The following is a 16,986-nucleotide window of genomic DNA, read 5'->3' as shown; positions in this document are numbered from 1 at the left end:
TCATCTCTCGTTTCTGCAAAGGCGTTTTCACGCAGTACTCAAGATTTTCTCACACTATTCGTAAAAAACATCACTCGCTTCCTCATTTCTTCACAAAGAAAAGACATAGTTTTTATTCTCTCATATACACACATTGGAGTTTTGGCGGTTCCAGGATCCAAGGTTGTTCTATTAGCGCCGGGAGGCCGGTATATCGACATCGACACTTGCAAGGGATAAGGAGTTTATGTGAGGTCGCGGTTGGACTTAATGTGCGGTTTGATCATTTATTGTAACTTTTACGAATTGTTTTTTGCATCGTCGCATGTCATTTTATTTTTAGATTTTAGATTCGCAGTGATTATAAGTAGATTTTTATGGTAATATTATTTAGTTCATGATACTAAGTATCTCTTGTTGTATTTAAAATTTGTATTATTTTTTCTCACGTTCAAAATGACTGATGTTGCAAAAATTATAAAATTGAGAGGGCATACTAAAGCTTGTATTACTAGAATTCAAACATTTGTCTCAAAAAACCAAAATGTAGTTTTAGATTGCGGTCAATATATTGCACGCAAAAATGTATTAAATGAAACTTATCGCGAGTATCTCAACCTACAAAAGGAACTTGAATTAGAAGATTTTGATAAATATTGTTCAGATAGAGACATAGTTGAAGAACAGTATTATAATTTAGATTCATATTTGTACGAGAAAATCACGCAATTATCTGCAAAACCAGTTCAAACTCAACCTATTGTAACTGTAATACCATCTGTTAGCACAATTCAAAATGTAAAGTTGCCAGAATTAAAAATACCTTTTTTCTCGGGCGAAATCTCAGAATGGCCCAGCTTTTTTGATGTTTTCACCAAATTAATAACAAATGATAAACAGTTATCTAATGCTCAAAAACTTATTTATCTCAAATCAGTGTTAAGGAATGAACCGTTAAAGTTAATTGACAATCTAGAAATAATTGATTCCAATTTTGAAATTGCAATACAAAATTTATGCAATAGATTTGAAAATAAATATTTAATAGTAAACAGTCATTTGAACAGTTTATTAAATGCTCCACTCATTACAAAACCCAATGCACATGCTCTAAGGGATTTCTTAACTCAAATTAAAAGCCATCTCGCTGCCTTAGAAAACCTCAACATCTCGAATCAACTCACTGATTTAATTCTCATCAATCTCTTTACTCAAAAATTAGACTATAATACTAAAAGATCATTTGAAACCGAGCGTAATATAAACAAACTCCCAAGTTTAATGGAGTTCCTTGAATTTATTGAAAGAAAATGCAAAATTCTCGAAAATCTTGTTCCTGAATACTCTCATTCTCCGAAACAAAAACAACCTTCTCGTTTTACTTCTCTTAACACAGTTAGCAATAATTTGCAGTATAGTAGTAATAATCAGTATTTTAAATGTTTCTTATGTCAAAATAACTCTCATAAAATATACACTTGCCGGGAATTCTTAAATATGTCTGAAGATGAGCGTTTTCAAACGGTCAAGGCAAAGAAAGCGTGTCTCAACTGCTTGGCTAGTGGTCATTCAGCAAGCTCATGTACCTCTGCGTCAAATTGCGCTAAATGTAACAGGAGACATCACACATTGCTCCACTTCTCTAACGCTTCTACTCATAACTCAAATAGTTAGAGTTTCAGAACAAATATAGATTCTCGTAGTCTACCCACTAGAAACACTCATTTCCAAAACACTCGTCACTCTCAAGACTCACAAGAAAATCATAATTCTCAAAATACTCGCCAGTCTCACAATATGCATGATACTCCAAATTCTCGTACTCACTCTAATGTATCTCGTGATCCCAATACTCAAAGCGAAACTTCAAGTTCACCTGCAATCCCACGAATAGCAAATCAATCTCAGTCTAATGATGTCTACCGAGCATCATCTCTCTCTACACTCTCAGGCAAAAAGGAGGTTCTACTCCAAACAGCATGTGTTACAATTTATGATTCTCATAATAATCCCGTTAAGGTTCGCTGCCTTACAGACTCAGCTAGTCAGCTTTCGTTTATCACTGAGGAATTAGCAAGTCGCTTGAAATGTATTCCTTACACAAAAAGTCTTCAAATTTCTGGAATATCCGAAATCTGTTCGACGTCGAATAAAATGGTGGATTTAAATATTTTCTCAAATGTTAATCCCACAAAACATTTTACACTCTCTTGTGCGATTCTCCCAACCATCACTTGTAAGCACCCTCAAATTACATTGGATTTTAATGCTCTCAAAATTCCACCAAACATTCACCTAGCTGATCCAGAATTTTGTACTCCTGCCGAAGTTCAAATGCTGCTTGGAGCAGATGTTTATTTCGACTTACTTACTTACGGGTTAATAAAATTAGGCCCTAATCTTCCTACCTTAACAAATACTCATCTCGGTTATCTTGTAGGTGGAAATGTACCTCAATCATCTGGGTCAATTGACTCATATTCTATACTTAACATTCAAGAAAATACTCAACCTCGAAATGAAGTATCCTTGTTCGTTCAAACTCAAAATACCGATTCACTCGTACGGTCGTTTTGGGAAATAGAAGAAATCTCGTCTTCTACTTGTACTCCAAAAATCCTAACTCCTTCGGAGCAACAAGCGGAAGATATTTTTAAATCGTCACTTAAAATATTATCATCTGGTAGATTCCAAGTAGATCTCCCTTTCAAATCTCCCAACGAATATAAAAAATTGGGCGAATCGTTTTTCCTCGCAAAGAAGCGATTCCTAAACCTCGAACAGAAACTGATCAAGTCAGATCAATTATACGCACAGTATAAACAATTTATTCATGAATATATTGCACTTGGACATTGCAGATATGTGCCTCTCTCCACTCGAAATATTCACTCTGATTTAAAATACTTTATTCCTCACCATTGCGTTTTAAAGGATAGCGTAACAAATAAGTTGCGTGTTGTCTTTGATGGCAGTATGAAAACTACCTCAAATCTAAGTCTTAATGACATAATGCTTCCTGGTTATACGGTACAACGCGAATTATTCGATATTTTGATAAATTTTAGATTATTTAAATACTGTATTGTAGCAGATCTACGTCATATGTACAGACAAATTCGAGTAAATCCCGAACAGGTATTTCTGTTGAACATCTTATGGCGTGATTCACCTCAAGAGGATTTGAAATGTCTTCAACTTGAAACTGTCACTTATGGATTAAATAACTCCGGTTTTCTCAGCACTAGATGTCTTAAGGAATTAGCTCAAAAACATTCCGACAAATTTCCCTTGGCTAGTGATGCTCTTTTAAATTGCTGTTATATCGATGATGTGCTGTATGGCTGTAACGATTTTGAAACACTCTTCGAAATTCATCGTCAATTAACCGAATGTTTGAACCTCGCTTGTTTCTCGCTTCATAAATGGTGTGCAAACTCACCTGAATTTCTCGCAGGTATGTCTCATATCTCTAATGAAGCTAGTTATGTAATCAATCCTGAAAATAACACGAACAAAATTCTCGGCCTATGTTGGAATTCTCACTCCGATCATTTTTCAGTTCTTGTGCCAAAGGTTACCGTTAAGGATACCTATACAAAAAGAGAAGTTCTTTCTTTAATTGCTTCCATTTATGACCCTATCGGATTGATTAACCCTGTAGTGGTATCTGCTAAATTAATTATGAGAAAGATTTGGTTAGAAAGGTCGAATTGGAATGACCACCTCAGTCCAAATTTGCTTACACAATGGAATCTATTTTTACAAACACTTCCTCACCTCTCCAATCTCAAGATTCCTAGGTTGCTGCAAAATTCTAGCAATGTAACAAGTACTCAAATACATGGGTTTTCGGATGCAAGTCTTAGCGCGTACGGTGCTTGCGTTTATTTAAGAACATCACATGAAAATGGCTTTATCTCTTGCAATCTAATCTCCTCAAAGAGTCGTGTTAGTCCTGTAAAAGTTGTGACTCTTCCTCGATTAGAACTTCTAGGAGTATTATTACTCTCTAATCTTGTTACGAAGATTCTTTCTGTCTTGATTCCATCCCAATCTCAGATAAATTCTGTCAATTTATGGACAGATTCCGAAGTCGTCCTCGCATGGATTAATTCACACCCTTCTCGTTGGTCTACCTTTGTAGCCAATAGAGTAACTCAAATTCAAGAACACCTCCAACCATACATGGAGACATGTACGATCGAAAGACAACCCTGCGGATATATTATCTCGTGGTGCTACACCCTTGCAGTTGCTTGATTGTGATCTTTGGTTTAATGGTCCTCAATTTTTGTCAGATCCACACTTTGATTTCAACCTCTTTGTATATAATGATCCTTCGAGTATTAATGTTGATGAACTGCCTGAACTCAAAAGGGTTACTCATCTGATCAGAAAACCAGCTTCACAAGTGTATGATGCCCTCTGCAAATTTTCATGTTTCACTCGACTTCAGAGAGCTTTTGCATACTGCATTCGTTTTATTCACAATGTAAGAGCTAAGTCTCATAGACGTACAGGTCCTCTCACTCCAAATGAACTCTCTAGTTCTGAGTTAATGATTATCAAATTGACCCAGTCTCATTTCTTCAGTTCGGAAATCCAATTTTTAATGGATAATCGTCTGCTTAACGATAAGTCTATTCGTAAATTGAATCCCTTTCTAGATTCGTCTCAAATGATACGAGTAGGCGGTCGTCTTCTCTTTTCAGATGTTTCTTATGATCAGAAATTCCCTCTACTGTTGCCCTCAAAATCACATATTGTCAATTTATTACTTACCCGAGAACATCGAAGACTTCTACATTCTGGCCCTCAAAATACACTGTCCAATGTTAGATTGAAATTCTGGCCTCTTGATGGTCTTCGACAAATCAAACGTATAATACAAAATTGTCTCACTTGTTACCGTTTTAACGCACAAGTCGCTTCCCAAATCATGGCTAATCTCCCGAGGGAAAGAGTTCAAATTGCACGTCCATTTATAAACGTTGGAGTTGATTTTGGTGGTCCATTTCCAATCAAGACCTCTAAACTCAAGAGAGCTCCCCTTACTAAGGCCTATATGGCAGTGTTTGTATGTTTAGCTACTCGCGCCGTGCATGTGGAATTAATTTCCAGTCTTTCTACTGAAGCGTTCTTATTGACTCTGAAAAGATTTATCGCCCGAAGGGGTAATCCGAGTATCATTTTCAGCGATAATGGCACCAACTTTCTAGGTGCGAAAAATCAATTGAAAGAACTTTATGAGTTGCTTCTCAAAGGTGATACCTCTGAATCTATTCGCTCTTTCGCTACTTCATGTCAAATTCAATGGAAGTTTATCCCTCCACGCTCACCACACCACGGTGGTATTTGGGAAGCTGCCATAAAGAGCTTCAAATATCATCTCGTAAGAATAATGGGTAACTCCAATTTTACTTTCGAAGAACTATCCACTGTACTTTCACAGATTGAAGCAGTGCTCAATTCACGCCCTATCTGTGCGCTCTCAGACGACCCGTCCGATTTTTCCTTTCTTACTCCCGGACACTTCCTTATTGGATCTAACTTAATGTCTTATCCTGAATTAGATCTCTCTGATATTCAAGAAAATAAATTGTCTTTGTGGAATAAATGCACAAGAATTCAGCAGCATATGTGGAAGGTTTGGACTCGCGATTATCTTAACAGGCTTCACAATAGACCTAAATGGTTCACTCCTCAGGTAGGCATAAAGCCTGATGATCTCGTCTTGCTTAAGGACGAAAACTCGCCTCCTCTCAAATGGCCTATAGCACGGGTAGTTGAGACATATCCGGGAAAGGACAACAAGGTAAGAGTTGTTAAGGTCAGAACTCCTGAAGGGTTATACGTTCGCTCTATTGCTAAACTGTGTCCTCTTCCTATGACTCACCTTCAAGAATTTTAATAGTTTTTTTAGATTAGTTATACCTTTCTTCAAATTGTACATAAATATATTTTTTTTTTGATGCGTTCACATCAAGAGGGGGACTATGTTGCGTAGCGCAACCTAAAATTATGATCCAAATGACGAACACCCTTTTTTAAAAAATACTACTTTTAGTTTTAAGTCGAGTTGTACCCGAGAATGCACGATAGATGTTGCATATACTCTTTGCACATAATTGCGAGATTATCACGTATTCTCTTCTCAATTTTATTAGAAAAAAAACATCAGTCATTGTGTCACTGTCACATTTTTGATTAATTAAAATTAATTCGCTCATTTTTCAACACACAATGTTCAATTAACGCAAAATAAAGTTTCTCAAGTAGTAAGATGTTTTTTAAAGTGTAATACGGGAAGTGTGATCGCCAAATGTAAGGTAACACATTTTAATTAATTAATAGATATAATTAGAACCAGATCGAAGGTACTGCCCCAACAGGTAGTGAGCAACACGTCAGGAGGAGAAGATAAAATCCCCCGGTGTTCTACATGTTCCTAACGAGCCGGATACAGCAACTGTTCCCGTTTATGTAAAGCTGGAAGCTGAATTTTCATTAATTATAGCACGAGGGCGATCATCTCTCGTTTCTGCAAAGGCGTTTTCACGCAGTACTCAAGATTTTCTCACACTATTCGTAAAAAACATCACTCGCTTCCTCATTTCTTCACAAAGAAAAGACATAGTTTTTATTCTCTCATATACACACATTGGAGTTTTGGCGGTTCCAGGATCCAAGGTTGTTCTATTAGCGCCGGGAGGCCGGTATATCGACATCGACACTTGCAAGGGATAAGGAGTTTATGTGAGGTCGCGGTTGGACTTAATGTGCGGTTTGATCATTTATTGTAACTTTTACGAATTGTTTTTTGCATCGTCGCATGTCATTTTATTTTTAGATTTTAGATTCGCAGTGATTATAAGTAGATTTTTATGGTAATATTATTTAGTTCATGATACTAAGTATCTCTTGTTGTATTTAAAATTTGTATTATTTTTTCTCACGTTCAAAATGACTGATGTTGCAAAAATTATAAAATTGAGAGGGCATACTAAAGCTTGTATTACTAGAATTCAAACATTTGTCTCAAAAAACCAAAATGTAGTTTTAGATTGCGGTCAATATATTGCACGCAAAAATGTATTAAATGAAACTTATCGCGAGTATCTCAACCTACAAAAGGAACTTGAATTAGAAGATTTTGATAAATATTGTTCAGATAGAGACATAGTTGAAGAACAGTATTATAATTTAGATTCATATTTGTACGAGAAAATCACGCAATTATCTGCAAAACCAGTTCAAACTCAACCTATTGTAACTGTAATACCATCTGTTAGCACAATTCAAAATGTAAAGTTGCCAGAATTAAAAATACCTTTTTTCTCGGGCGAAATCTCAGAATGGCCCAGCTTTTTTGATGTTTTCACCAAATTAATAACAAATGATAAACAGTTATCTAATGCTCAAAAACTTATTTATCTCAAATCAGTGTTAAGGAATGAACCGTTAAAGTTAATTGACAATCTAGAAATAATTGATTCCAATTTTGAAATTGCAATACAAAATTTATGCAATAGATTTGAAAATAAATATTTAATAGTAAACAGTCATTTGAACAGTTTATTAAATGCTCCACTCATTACAAAACCCAATGCACATGCTCTAAGGGATTTCTTAACTCAAATTAAAAGCCATCTCGCTGCCTTAGAAAACCTCAACATCTCGAATCAACTCACTGATTTAATTCTCATCAATCTCTTTACTCAAAAATTAGACTATAATACTAAAAGATCATTTGAAACCGAGCGTAATATAAACAAACTCCCAAGTTTAATGGAGTTCCTTGAATTTATTGAAAGAAAATGCAAAATTCTCGAAAATCTTGTTCCTGAATACTCTCATTCTCCGAAACAAAAACAACCTTCTCGTTTTACTTCTCTTAACACAGTTAGCAATAATTTGCAGTATAGTAGTAATAATCAGTATTTTAAATGTTTCTTATGTCAAAATAACTCTCATAAAATATACACTTGCCGGGAATTCTTAAATATGTCTGAAGATGAGCGTTTTCAAACGGTCAAGGCAAAGAAAGCGTGTCTCAACTGCTTGGCTAGTGGTCATTCAGCAAGCTCATGTACCTCTGCGTCAAATTGCGCTAAATGTAACAGGAGACATCACACATTGCTCCACTTCTCTAACGCTTCTACTCATAACTCAAATAGTTAGAGTTTCAGAACAAATATAGATTCTCGTAGTCTACCCACTAGAAACACTCATTTCCAAAACACTCGTCACTCTCAAGACTCACAAGAAAATCATAATTCTCAAAATACTCGCCAGTCTCACAATATGCATGATACTCCAAATTCTCGTACTCACTCTAATGTATCTCGTGATCCCAATACTCAAAGCGAAACTTCAAGTTCACCTGCAATCCCACGAATAGCAAATCAGTGTTCTACAGCTGCAATAATCTGTTGTCTTTGATTGATTTTAATGTCCCTTCCACATTTACTTGGGTATTTCAAAATTTTACAGTCAAGTTTCATAGCTCTAATTTACTGGCTGCAGAGCAAAGGGATCCTATTGGTTTGGTGAGGTTTTCTCCAGTGACAAGACCATTTTAACTGTTTATCATCTCAGTTAACCAGTTCCTTTTAAGTCTGCTATTGGCATTATGTTCTATTAGAGGTTAAAGTAAGGGATTACTGTGTGATTCTAGTCCTTCAGGGTGCTTCTGATATATGAACGAAATTCTTAGGTCTTAATACTAGGGTGCATGAGTCCGACTACTGACTAGCCAGTTGAGATCTTTCATTCTTAGGTCAATTTGTTTCCACTTCTTAAGAATATGTTCTTTCCAATTGAGTTTTGAGTCAAGAAGTATTCCTAGGTATTTGGTGCTAGAGGATTTAGTTGCTTAGTTGGATATTGTTAAGTGAAACAGGGACACTGGTCTCTTCTCATGGTAAAAGTAACTTGGACTGGTTTTGTTTCATTCGTTTTAATTCTCCACTTGTTTGAATATGTTGGATGCTATAGTTGGATTTTCGTCGACTTCAAGGATGACAGCATCATCTGCAAATGTATCAGTGATGGTTTCATTATTGGACAGTAGATCTGCTGTGTATAACACATATTATATTGGTCCAAGAACGCTGCCCTGTGGGACACCAGATTTTATAGAATAATTATTGGAATTACTTTCATTCACTCTTGTTCAGAATTCTCAGATAGGACTTTAACAGTTTCAGGTAGGTGATAAGAATATATTTTTTGAATTTGAAAATCAAACTTGTGTGCTAAACCTTGTCAAAGGCTTGACTAACGTCTAGAAAGGTAGCTGTGCAGTACTGTTTGCTTTCCATTGCAGAATTTATGGAGTGTACTATTCTATGAACCTGCTGTATCATTTAGTGTTTTTTTCGAAATCCAAACTGGTGGTTGGGTATCCATTCCTCCGTATTGGGGTCTGAGTTAATTTTTTGTAACAGTAAGTATTTTTTATGCGATTGGTAGTAGACTTATTGGCCTATATAATAAAACCCCGTTTGGATTTTTTCCTTCTTTTGGAATCCATATTATTTCTGTGGTTTTAAAGAGCTTTGGTCAGTAATTTAACCATAGAATGACATTAAAGATGTGATTAAACAATATGATTTCTTTATCTGTCAGTTCCTTTATCATCTTTGCTGTTATTTTGTCCAGCCCAGGAGATTTTCTAATGTTTAAATATTGAATTTCTTTTTGAATTTAATTTTTGGTTAGTGGTCTAATTACTGGTATGTCCGCTAGAATGTTATTTATGTATCTTTTAATTTCAATGTCTGGAGCTTCGTTGTTGGGAGTAAATACTTAAGCTAGCTGTTTGGCAAATAGCATTGTTTTTTCTTCATTACTTCTGGCCCACTGTAGTGTTGGTTTCTCAGAGTTTTAGATTTTTTGGAGTTTTTGATCGGTTTCCCTATTGAGTTGTTGTGCTGGTTAAGATTTGGTATGTAGTTTTTAAATGACAATTCTTGTGCCTCTTTAAGTTTGATTTTAGTTGATTGCTTAGCCTGTTTAATGTAGTCTTGTCTGTTGGGGCATGGGTTCAGTGCCATTTGGTCCTATCTTTCCTTTTTTGAGCTACCACCTTTTTTTATTTCGGCTGGGATGTGTTGGGCTTTGCTACCTGTATTATTCTCAGGTTTGGCATTTTGTATGGCCTCTATGAGAGTGTTGTTTAAGGTTGTTATTATCTTATCTGTCCTCCTTGTTGTTTTGAGGCTTACTTGTAGACTGATATCTTCTTCTAATTTAATAGAGTATTTATCCCAGTTAGTTCTCCCACTGTGCAGCCTTGGAGTGGTCGGATGAAAGGCATGCATAGCTTGGCATGACTTCCATGTAAGCAGGAGAGATGCCCTGCGTGATAAATAGATTCATCAGATCAGGTGTTTTGTTGGGATTCGTTGGCCAGCATGTTGGAGAGCCTGTTGACAAAGTGTGGTAGTTGTTTTCATGTATTAGGTTTACTAGTTCTCTGCCTTTAGTTGTTGTGTGACGAGATCCAAATAATACATGTTTGCTGTTGAAGTTTCTCCCTACAATAAATTTGTGTCCTAGAATTTTAAAAAAGTTTTTGAAATCTTCAAGTTGTATTGGGGTGGACAGTAGACTGCTGCGACTGTTAGTTCATAAAACCTCATGCTGACTTTGATAACTGTAGTTTGCAAGTAATTTCAAGCATACTTTGGTAGTTCTGCATGTGTAATGGTATTTTTTATCAGAACAGCCGATCCAGCGTCTGGGTGGTTTGAGGAATCGGTTGCGTAGTGAGGTATCTTGATGTAAGTTTCACTTACATCAAGACTTACTGATTAATAGAATGTCAATTTCGTTGTGTAGTAGAAATAACTCAACCTCATTTTTTGTGAAAGTCTATTGGTATTCCACTCTATTTTAATGAATCTTACATTTTTGGTATAAGTGTTGCCAGCAAGTTTAGGACCGTCATGTTTTGTTGTACTATTTATATCACTTATTTGGAGCCCTGACCTTTGTATTTGAAGCTAGCTGCCCTCTTGTACAGAGGGCTGCTGGTTCGACTATTCCCTGGTGGACATCTTTGGTAGCAAGGCAGCGCAGGCTGACTCGGGCTCTCTTCAACAAAGTCAAGAGGACTGATCGGGACTCACTTTACTGGGACAGCACTGGGACTCCTTTAAACAGGCTCAGGGGGAATACAAGTCTCTGATTAAGAGATCAAAGAGAGCGTACTGTGACAGCGTGAAATACAAGTCCGCTGCAGCTAAGCTCCATTATGTCCTCTCCAAAGATCCTACTCCTGCCGTGGGTCAGGTGCGTTTTGCCAGTGGAAATCTATCATCCACTGACGAGGAGTTCCTAAGGACACTCTTGGACACTCACTTCCCAGAGAGCAAGGATGATGATAATGCCCTAACTACGATTAGGCTACGAATGGGCCATTTTTGGATGGCGAAGGAGGTAGTATCGTATACGAAGGTGTGTTGGGCTGTTAGGGATTTCGCCCCGTTTAAATCACCAGGCGAGGACGGCATTATTCCGGCTCTGCTTCAGCAGAGTCTAGACCTTATTGCCCCCACACTAGTCAGATATTTAGGGCCTGTCTTGCGATAGGATATATTCCTTTACCCTGGAGAAGGACTAGGGTCGTATTTATTCCTAAAGCGGGTAAACACGATTTTACCCTTGCTAAATCGTTCCGACCAATCAGCCCCTTATCTTTCCTTTTAAAGGGTCTAGAGGGAATCTAAGGTGGAGCGGGTGCTAGATCGGAAGCAATACAGCCTGGGTATCTTTATGAATATTGAGGGCGCCTTTAGTTGCGCTTCTTTTGACTCCATGTGTGATGCCGCGGAAAGGTTGGGAAGGGTTGACTGCAGCTTGATCAGGTGGATCCGGGTTCTGCTTTCTCCGAGACAGATAGCTGTGTACCGAAACGGTGGTTGCGTTCGGGTGTCGACATCTCGTGGTCGCCTCAGGGAGGAGTTTTGTCCACCTTGTTGTGGTGTCTGGTGGTTGATAGCCTTCTTTAGCGACTGTCCCAACAAGGTATATATGCGCAAGCCTACGCTGATGACGTAGTTATACTGGTTGAAGGGTTCTTCCCGGGAACGGTGCACGAGGTCGCCCAGATGAGCCTCGGGTTCGTTAAGGAATGGTGTCGGGTGCAGACACTCTGAGAAGACTGCTGTGGTTCTGTTCACTCTGAGATGGGCCATCGGACCTACAAGAGCTTAGAGACCTATGGTAAAACTGTATCGTTTTCCAGTTCAGTGAAATACCTAGGAGTGATCCTGGATTCTAATCTTTCATGGAAGGAACAACTCGACGCTAAGGTGAAGAAGGCAGGGCAGCCTTCTGGGCGTGCAGAAGAGCTTTCGGAGTCAAATGGGTTCTGCTCCGAAAATTTCATATTGGATGTATCAGTGCATGATAAGGTATATCCTGACGTATGCGGCCATTGTGTGATGGCCCCAGACTAGACTGGCTTCAGCTAAGGCTCAGCTGAGTCACCTCCAGCGTTGGCATGCATTGGTATCTCAGGAGCCATGAGGATCACTCCCACCGCGGCACTTTGCTGGATTTACCTTATCTACATCTTATTCTAGAGCATGAAGCCATGATGACAACCTATCGTCTTAACTGCTCTGGATACTGGTTGGGAATTAATGATTGGATGGGTAGTTGTGGCATCTGAAGACAGGTATGGAGGTTCACAAGGTGATTTGTTTCAAATCAATACATGACACAAGCTTTTAAACTTTTTAAGGTTTTTTTTGACTTCTTGCCAAGGATTTTCTTTATTTTGCTCGCTCTCATCGAATCATGCGAATTCTTCATTGCTAGGTGATGCTGCATACTGTGTGGGAATTGAGTTGCAATACACTGAGGTTATATCTACTTGGTGGGTGGTGCAAGGTGGGACAGCCTGTATAGTAAGTTCATTGGTTGGTTATAACTATTGGTTCCTGGGCCATTAAAAGCAGCTAATGAATTCATTTTTATCTGTTAGTCAATTAGTTGACCACTTTTTATCATTACACTAATAAGCTCATTTGTTTTGTTTTTGTGATTCATACTTTCCGTAGTACTATTGATAAGGGAGTAATAGACGTCTGTATGCTAGGAAACCCAAGTAGAAGTAATCACCATGTGATTACTTCATAGGAGGTGTTTTTGAATGCTCCCTCTATATTTAGAAGTGCACCCAGCATCATCTCTTGGATTTTCCAAAATGTACTCCATTCTCTGTAGTGCATGGTGCAGTGCCATTTTGCAGTGGTATCAGACTTTCAACCAATACACCATATCTAATGTGCTTCTTGAGCAGTTTTTTTTTTAGAGTTTTCAGACTTCCGTTTATGTATATTTGGGTATATTTTGGTCATTTCGTTTCTGTAGAAGTATTGGATAAATCCTGTCCAGATACAGTGATTTATATGGCTTGAATGAGTATATTATTTATCTTTGTACTGATTTACCACTTCTTTTACTACAAGCCAGTTTTCTCTAGAATTATAAATTTCTAAAGTTTTGTTTCAGACTAAGGAATGTGCACATTGAATAGATCTTTTATGGTCTCTTCTCAGTTTCTTATTATATTCAGTCAGAGCTTTGTCAGACTTATGCACTTTCATTTGCAGGGCTGTTGCTTCAGGGCACTTTCTTGTTTTAATTCCTCACTATTTCTGTTATCGGTTATCTTCAAATGCTGACATGACAACCTCTTGAAATTGTTTGGCAGCAATGTCTAAGTCCAGTGTATACCTTGTCTTCGCTTTAACCCTACCAATTTGGTCTTCGTTTTGTTTCCCTATGCAGTTACTGATAGTTGTTTTGTCAGTCTCTTTTTTGAAAACGCGGTCGAGATGTCGAGGACCATGGGATGCTTCGACACATTATTGAAACTGACTATAGACAAGTCTACTACGTCCCACATGCCCTCGATAGTCTTCATAACATCAAAGTGTTTCTTAATATATTCATTAGCACAGGTCATTGCTCTAAATGTTGATTTATGGAACTGTAGAAGTTGACACAGATTTCTGATAGTAGCTTCATCTACTGCTTGTTACAGTTTGTTGACGATCAAGTCTACTTGAGTATAACCTGTGAGCTTTATATTACTTGACAGTTTAATTATATACATGTATTTAGTATCTCCTTGTTTTTTTTACATTCTTATTATTAAACTTTCATCTGAAATGCCATTGGATGTGATTCATCTGAAATAACCTCTCTCTGAAATTGTTTGGAAACCATATGTAGGTCTTCTTAGGTCTTATCTTCTTTTTAACTGTGCCTCAATACTATGCCAATATGTCGGAATCATATTCCATAGCAAACTGCAGTAATGACTAACCTCTTTTATTGCCTTTTGACCTGCTCCAGATCTGGTGGTGCGCATTCGCATAATGGCAGATCACAGTGGTTACATTCCATTTATCTTGCAATCCTGTAGCTGTTTCAGATCCCTTGGTGGTGATTGTTTGGGGTCATCACATAGAAGGTATGCTGATCCGAGACTTATCTCCTTCATATTCCCTCCCTCTGTGATATTCATCTTTACCGTCTTTAAATTTCTAGAACATAAATTCGTCAATGACAGTATTTTAATATGTCATTTTACTATTATACAAGTCTTTGGAACTTTGGCAGATCGACTATCTATAAGCTCGGTAGACTTCTTATTTGGCACTGGTAAACCCAGGACTCTTGTATTAAAGCTATATCGACTCTTCCCACAGGAACAGTAAGTTCTATCGATACTGCCTTATTGCGCTGAAGGTTCGCGTGCAGGACTCTTCGGAGCTTCCAGACCTCTAATGCTATAGGACCTAGTCTGTTCGTTAGTGGTCGGGAAACCCACTAGCTTAATATTTAGAACGGAGGCAGACTCTACGCCAGGAATCGCCCATCTGCTTGTTCCTGGTACGTGTTGGTTTCTAAACTCCGTAGGGTTTAGAAACATCTCTTTTTTAGTTTCGCTGGCCATTTTGGTTTCCACGAGTTGTGACGAAATGTTGCCAAATACGGCAGTGAGCCTTTACCGTGCTAAGACTATAAATCCCAAAGTTCGCGAGCTCTCTAGGGCAAAGATTAAGGCAACACGTTTCCTCCTATACCATAGATCTCCTGGGCACCATGGTATTACACTTTCGGGGATTGGGGATTGCAGTAGTCACAGCACTGATAGTGTTATGAGTTGTTGTAATCTCTTTGTACTTTACCCACTAATCATGAATACGTAAGTATTCGCGCGCGTTTGTGGTGTCGCAGCTTTCCATTACAATTTTTGATTTATTCCACATGTAATACAATTATTTTATTGGCGAATTCTCGTTCAATGTCACTGTGTAATAATATACACGGTGCTCCAAATATTGTAAACCCATCCAATAAATTATAAGCAACTTCCTCGACATGTTTAATTTTTAGCGTTTTACTAAGCTGTACAAAATTGGTGAGGTGGTATTAATATAACATTTAAATTCAATATCTGCTTTTGACTGCATATCAGTAAAGTCGACTTAAAATCTCGAATTACATTAATTGTTTTTGGCATGGTTCACACATATTTAAATAAATGTCGATAACTTTTGTAGTGGTATTCTTATATTTTCTGTTCTTTTGTTATTCAAGTTAACCCTCCTCCCGCAAATATGAGTTTCGTGAATAGTGTCAAAAATTTTTTCTTCTTTTTTAGGTACCATCTTCTTTTAAGAGGTTGGTAATCATTACGGGTATTGTCAAGGTCAAAGGAATCACATTTATACTATTTTCTCAGCTTATTCAATCTGAGCTTATTCAACGTCCATGAAATGGACGTTATTCCAATACTGTGTTTTCCCCGTATTATAGTTTGTACTGTAGGTATATGTACTTATCTCCTCTCATCACATGACCTGGAGAATTTCAACTTTTTTATCTTAATCGCAATTATCACTTCCTTTTTTATTGTTGATGATCTCGGAAATTTTAAATGTAGACCTTAGGTTTTGTTAATATATAGTGAGAAATGTTAGTCCTCTTTCCTCGCTATCATGTAGTCCTGTAAAGTCGTTTACTTTTATTTCAGTCGTTATTTATTCAAGTGATTTTTGTAGTAGGTTTTGAACATTTACAATTTCTATTATGTCACACTTGGCCTTTGATAATCTTTACTAGTCTTGAGTATAATTTTCTTCTTGGATGTTTTCAATTTGGCTAACAGTGATAAATACTCCCTGGTGAACAATTGCAATGATTTTTTTCTGTATTTAATTATATTTTATACATTTCTTCATTTTAAGTTTTATTTGCATATCTCCCATACCTCTCATTAAACCTTAGAGTATACACAATCAAACTGCGACTAATCGTTTAAACTTCATTATAATTACTAAGCGGGTGTACAAATTTTATTAATAATTACCGCTTAATTTGATACATTTATTACATTAACCTAGTTTTTGATTAGTGTTAATAATTTTCCGATAATATTATTAATAGTTTCTGATTAATCAAAATAACATATATATATATATATATATATATATATATATATATATATATATATATATATATATATATATATATATATAACCTTTAGATTTAATCCTAAGTAGTGTTGAAAAACATTGGAATGAGATTTCGCAACATACTAATATTGACTTATCACATTTCAAAACACTTATCAACTTTGTTTTTGATTCTAATATTTTTATATTTAATGGTGTCTTTTATAAACAAATTTTTGGTAGTCCTATGGGATCTAGTCTTTCACCCATTCTAAGTAGCTATGTCATGGATGATGTTATTAGTGATTGTATCAACAATTGCACTTTTTTCATTCCTTTTATTAAAAGATATGTAGATGATTTAGTTTGGCACTTCCTAAACACAAAATTCATGAAACAGTTAACATTTTCAACAATCATAATCAACATATACAGTTTGGAGTTGAGGAAGAGGTAGATAATTCTCTACCATTCCTTGACATGAGAATTGTAAGAACTACAGGCAATGTGTTGAAAACTA

General features: G+C 36.8%; 1 protein-coding gene across 1 annotated transcript; it reads left to right on the top strand.

Moving 5' to 3' along the window:
• The first annotated feature begins 1,776 nt into the window (after positions 1-1,776).
• On the top strand, positions 1,777-5,893 carry LOC140435844 (uncharacterized). Its single transcript, XM_072524560.1, has 2 exons — positions 1,777-4,177; positions 4,281-5,893. The coding sequence occupies exons 1-2, from the start codon at positions 1,777-1,779 to the stop codon at positions 5,891-5,893; spliced, it is 4,014 nt and encodes a 1,337-aa protein (XP_072380661.1).
• The last annotated feature ends 11,093 nt before the right edge of the window (positions 5,894-16,986 follow it).

The sequence above is a fragment of the Diabrotica undecimpunctata genome, chromosome 3 (genome assembly GCF_040954645.1).
Source record: "Diabrotica undecimpunctata isolate CICGRU chromosome 3, icDiaUnde3, whole genome shotgun sequence".
NCBI classification, from domain to species: Eukaryota; Metazoa; Arthropoda; class Insecta; order Coleoptera; family Chrysomelidae; genus Diabrotica; species Diabrotica undecimpunctata.
This window is presented reverse-complemented; position numbering and strand designations above follow the sequence as displayed.

Excerpts from the sequence above, each read along its gene's own strand:
- LOC140435844 (XM_072524560.1), top strand. The coding sequence starts at position 1,777 with ATGCATGATACTCCAAATTCTCGTACTCACTCTAATGTATCTCGTGAT. Across the intron at positions 4,178-4,280 it reads CCAACCATACATGGAGACAT|ATCCACACTTTGATTTCAAC; the intron begins GTACGATCGAAA and ends AATTTTTGTCAG.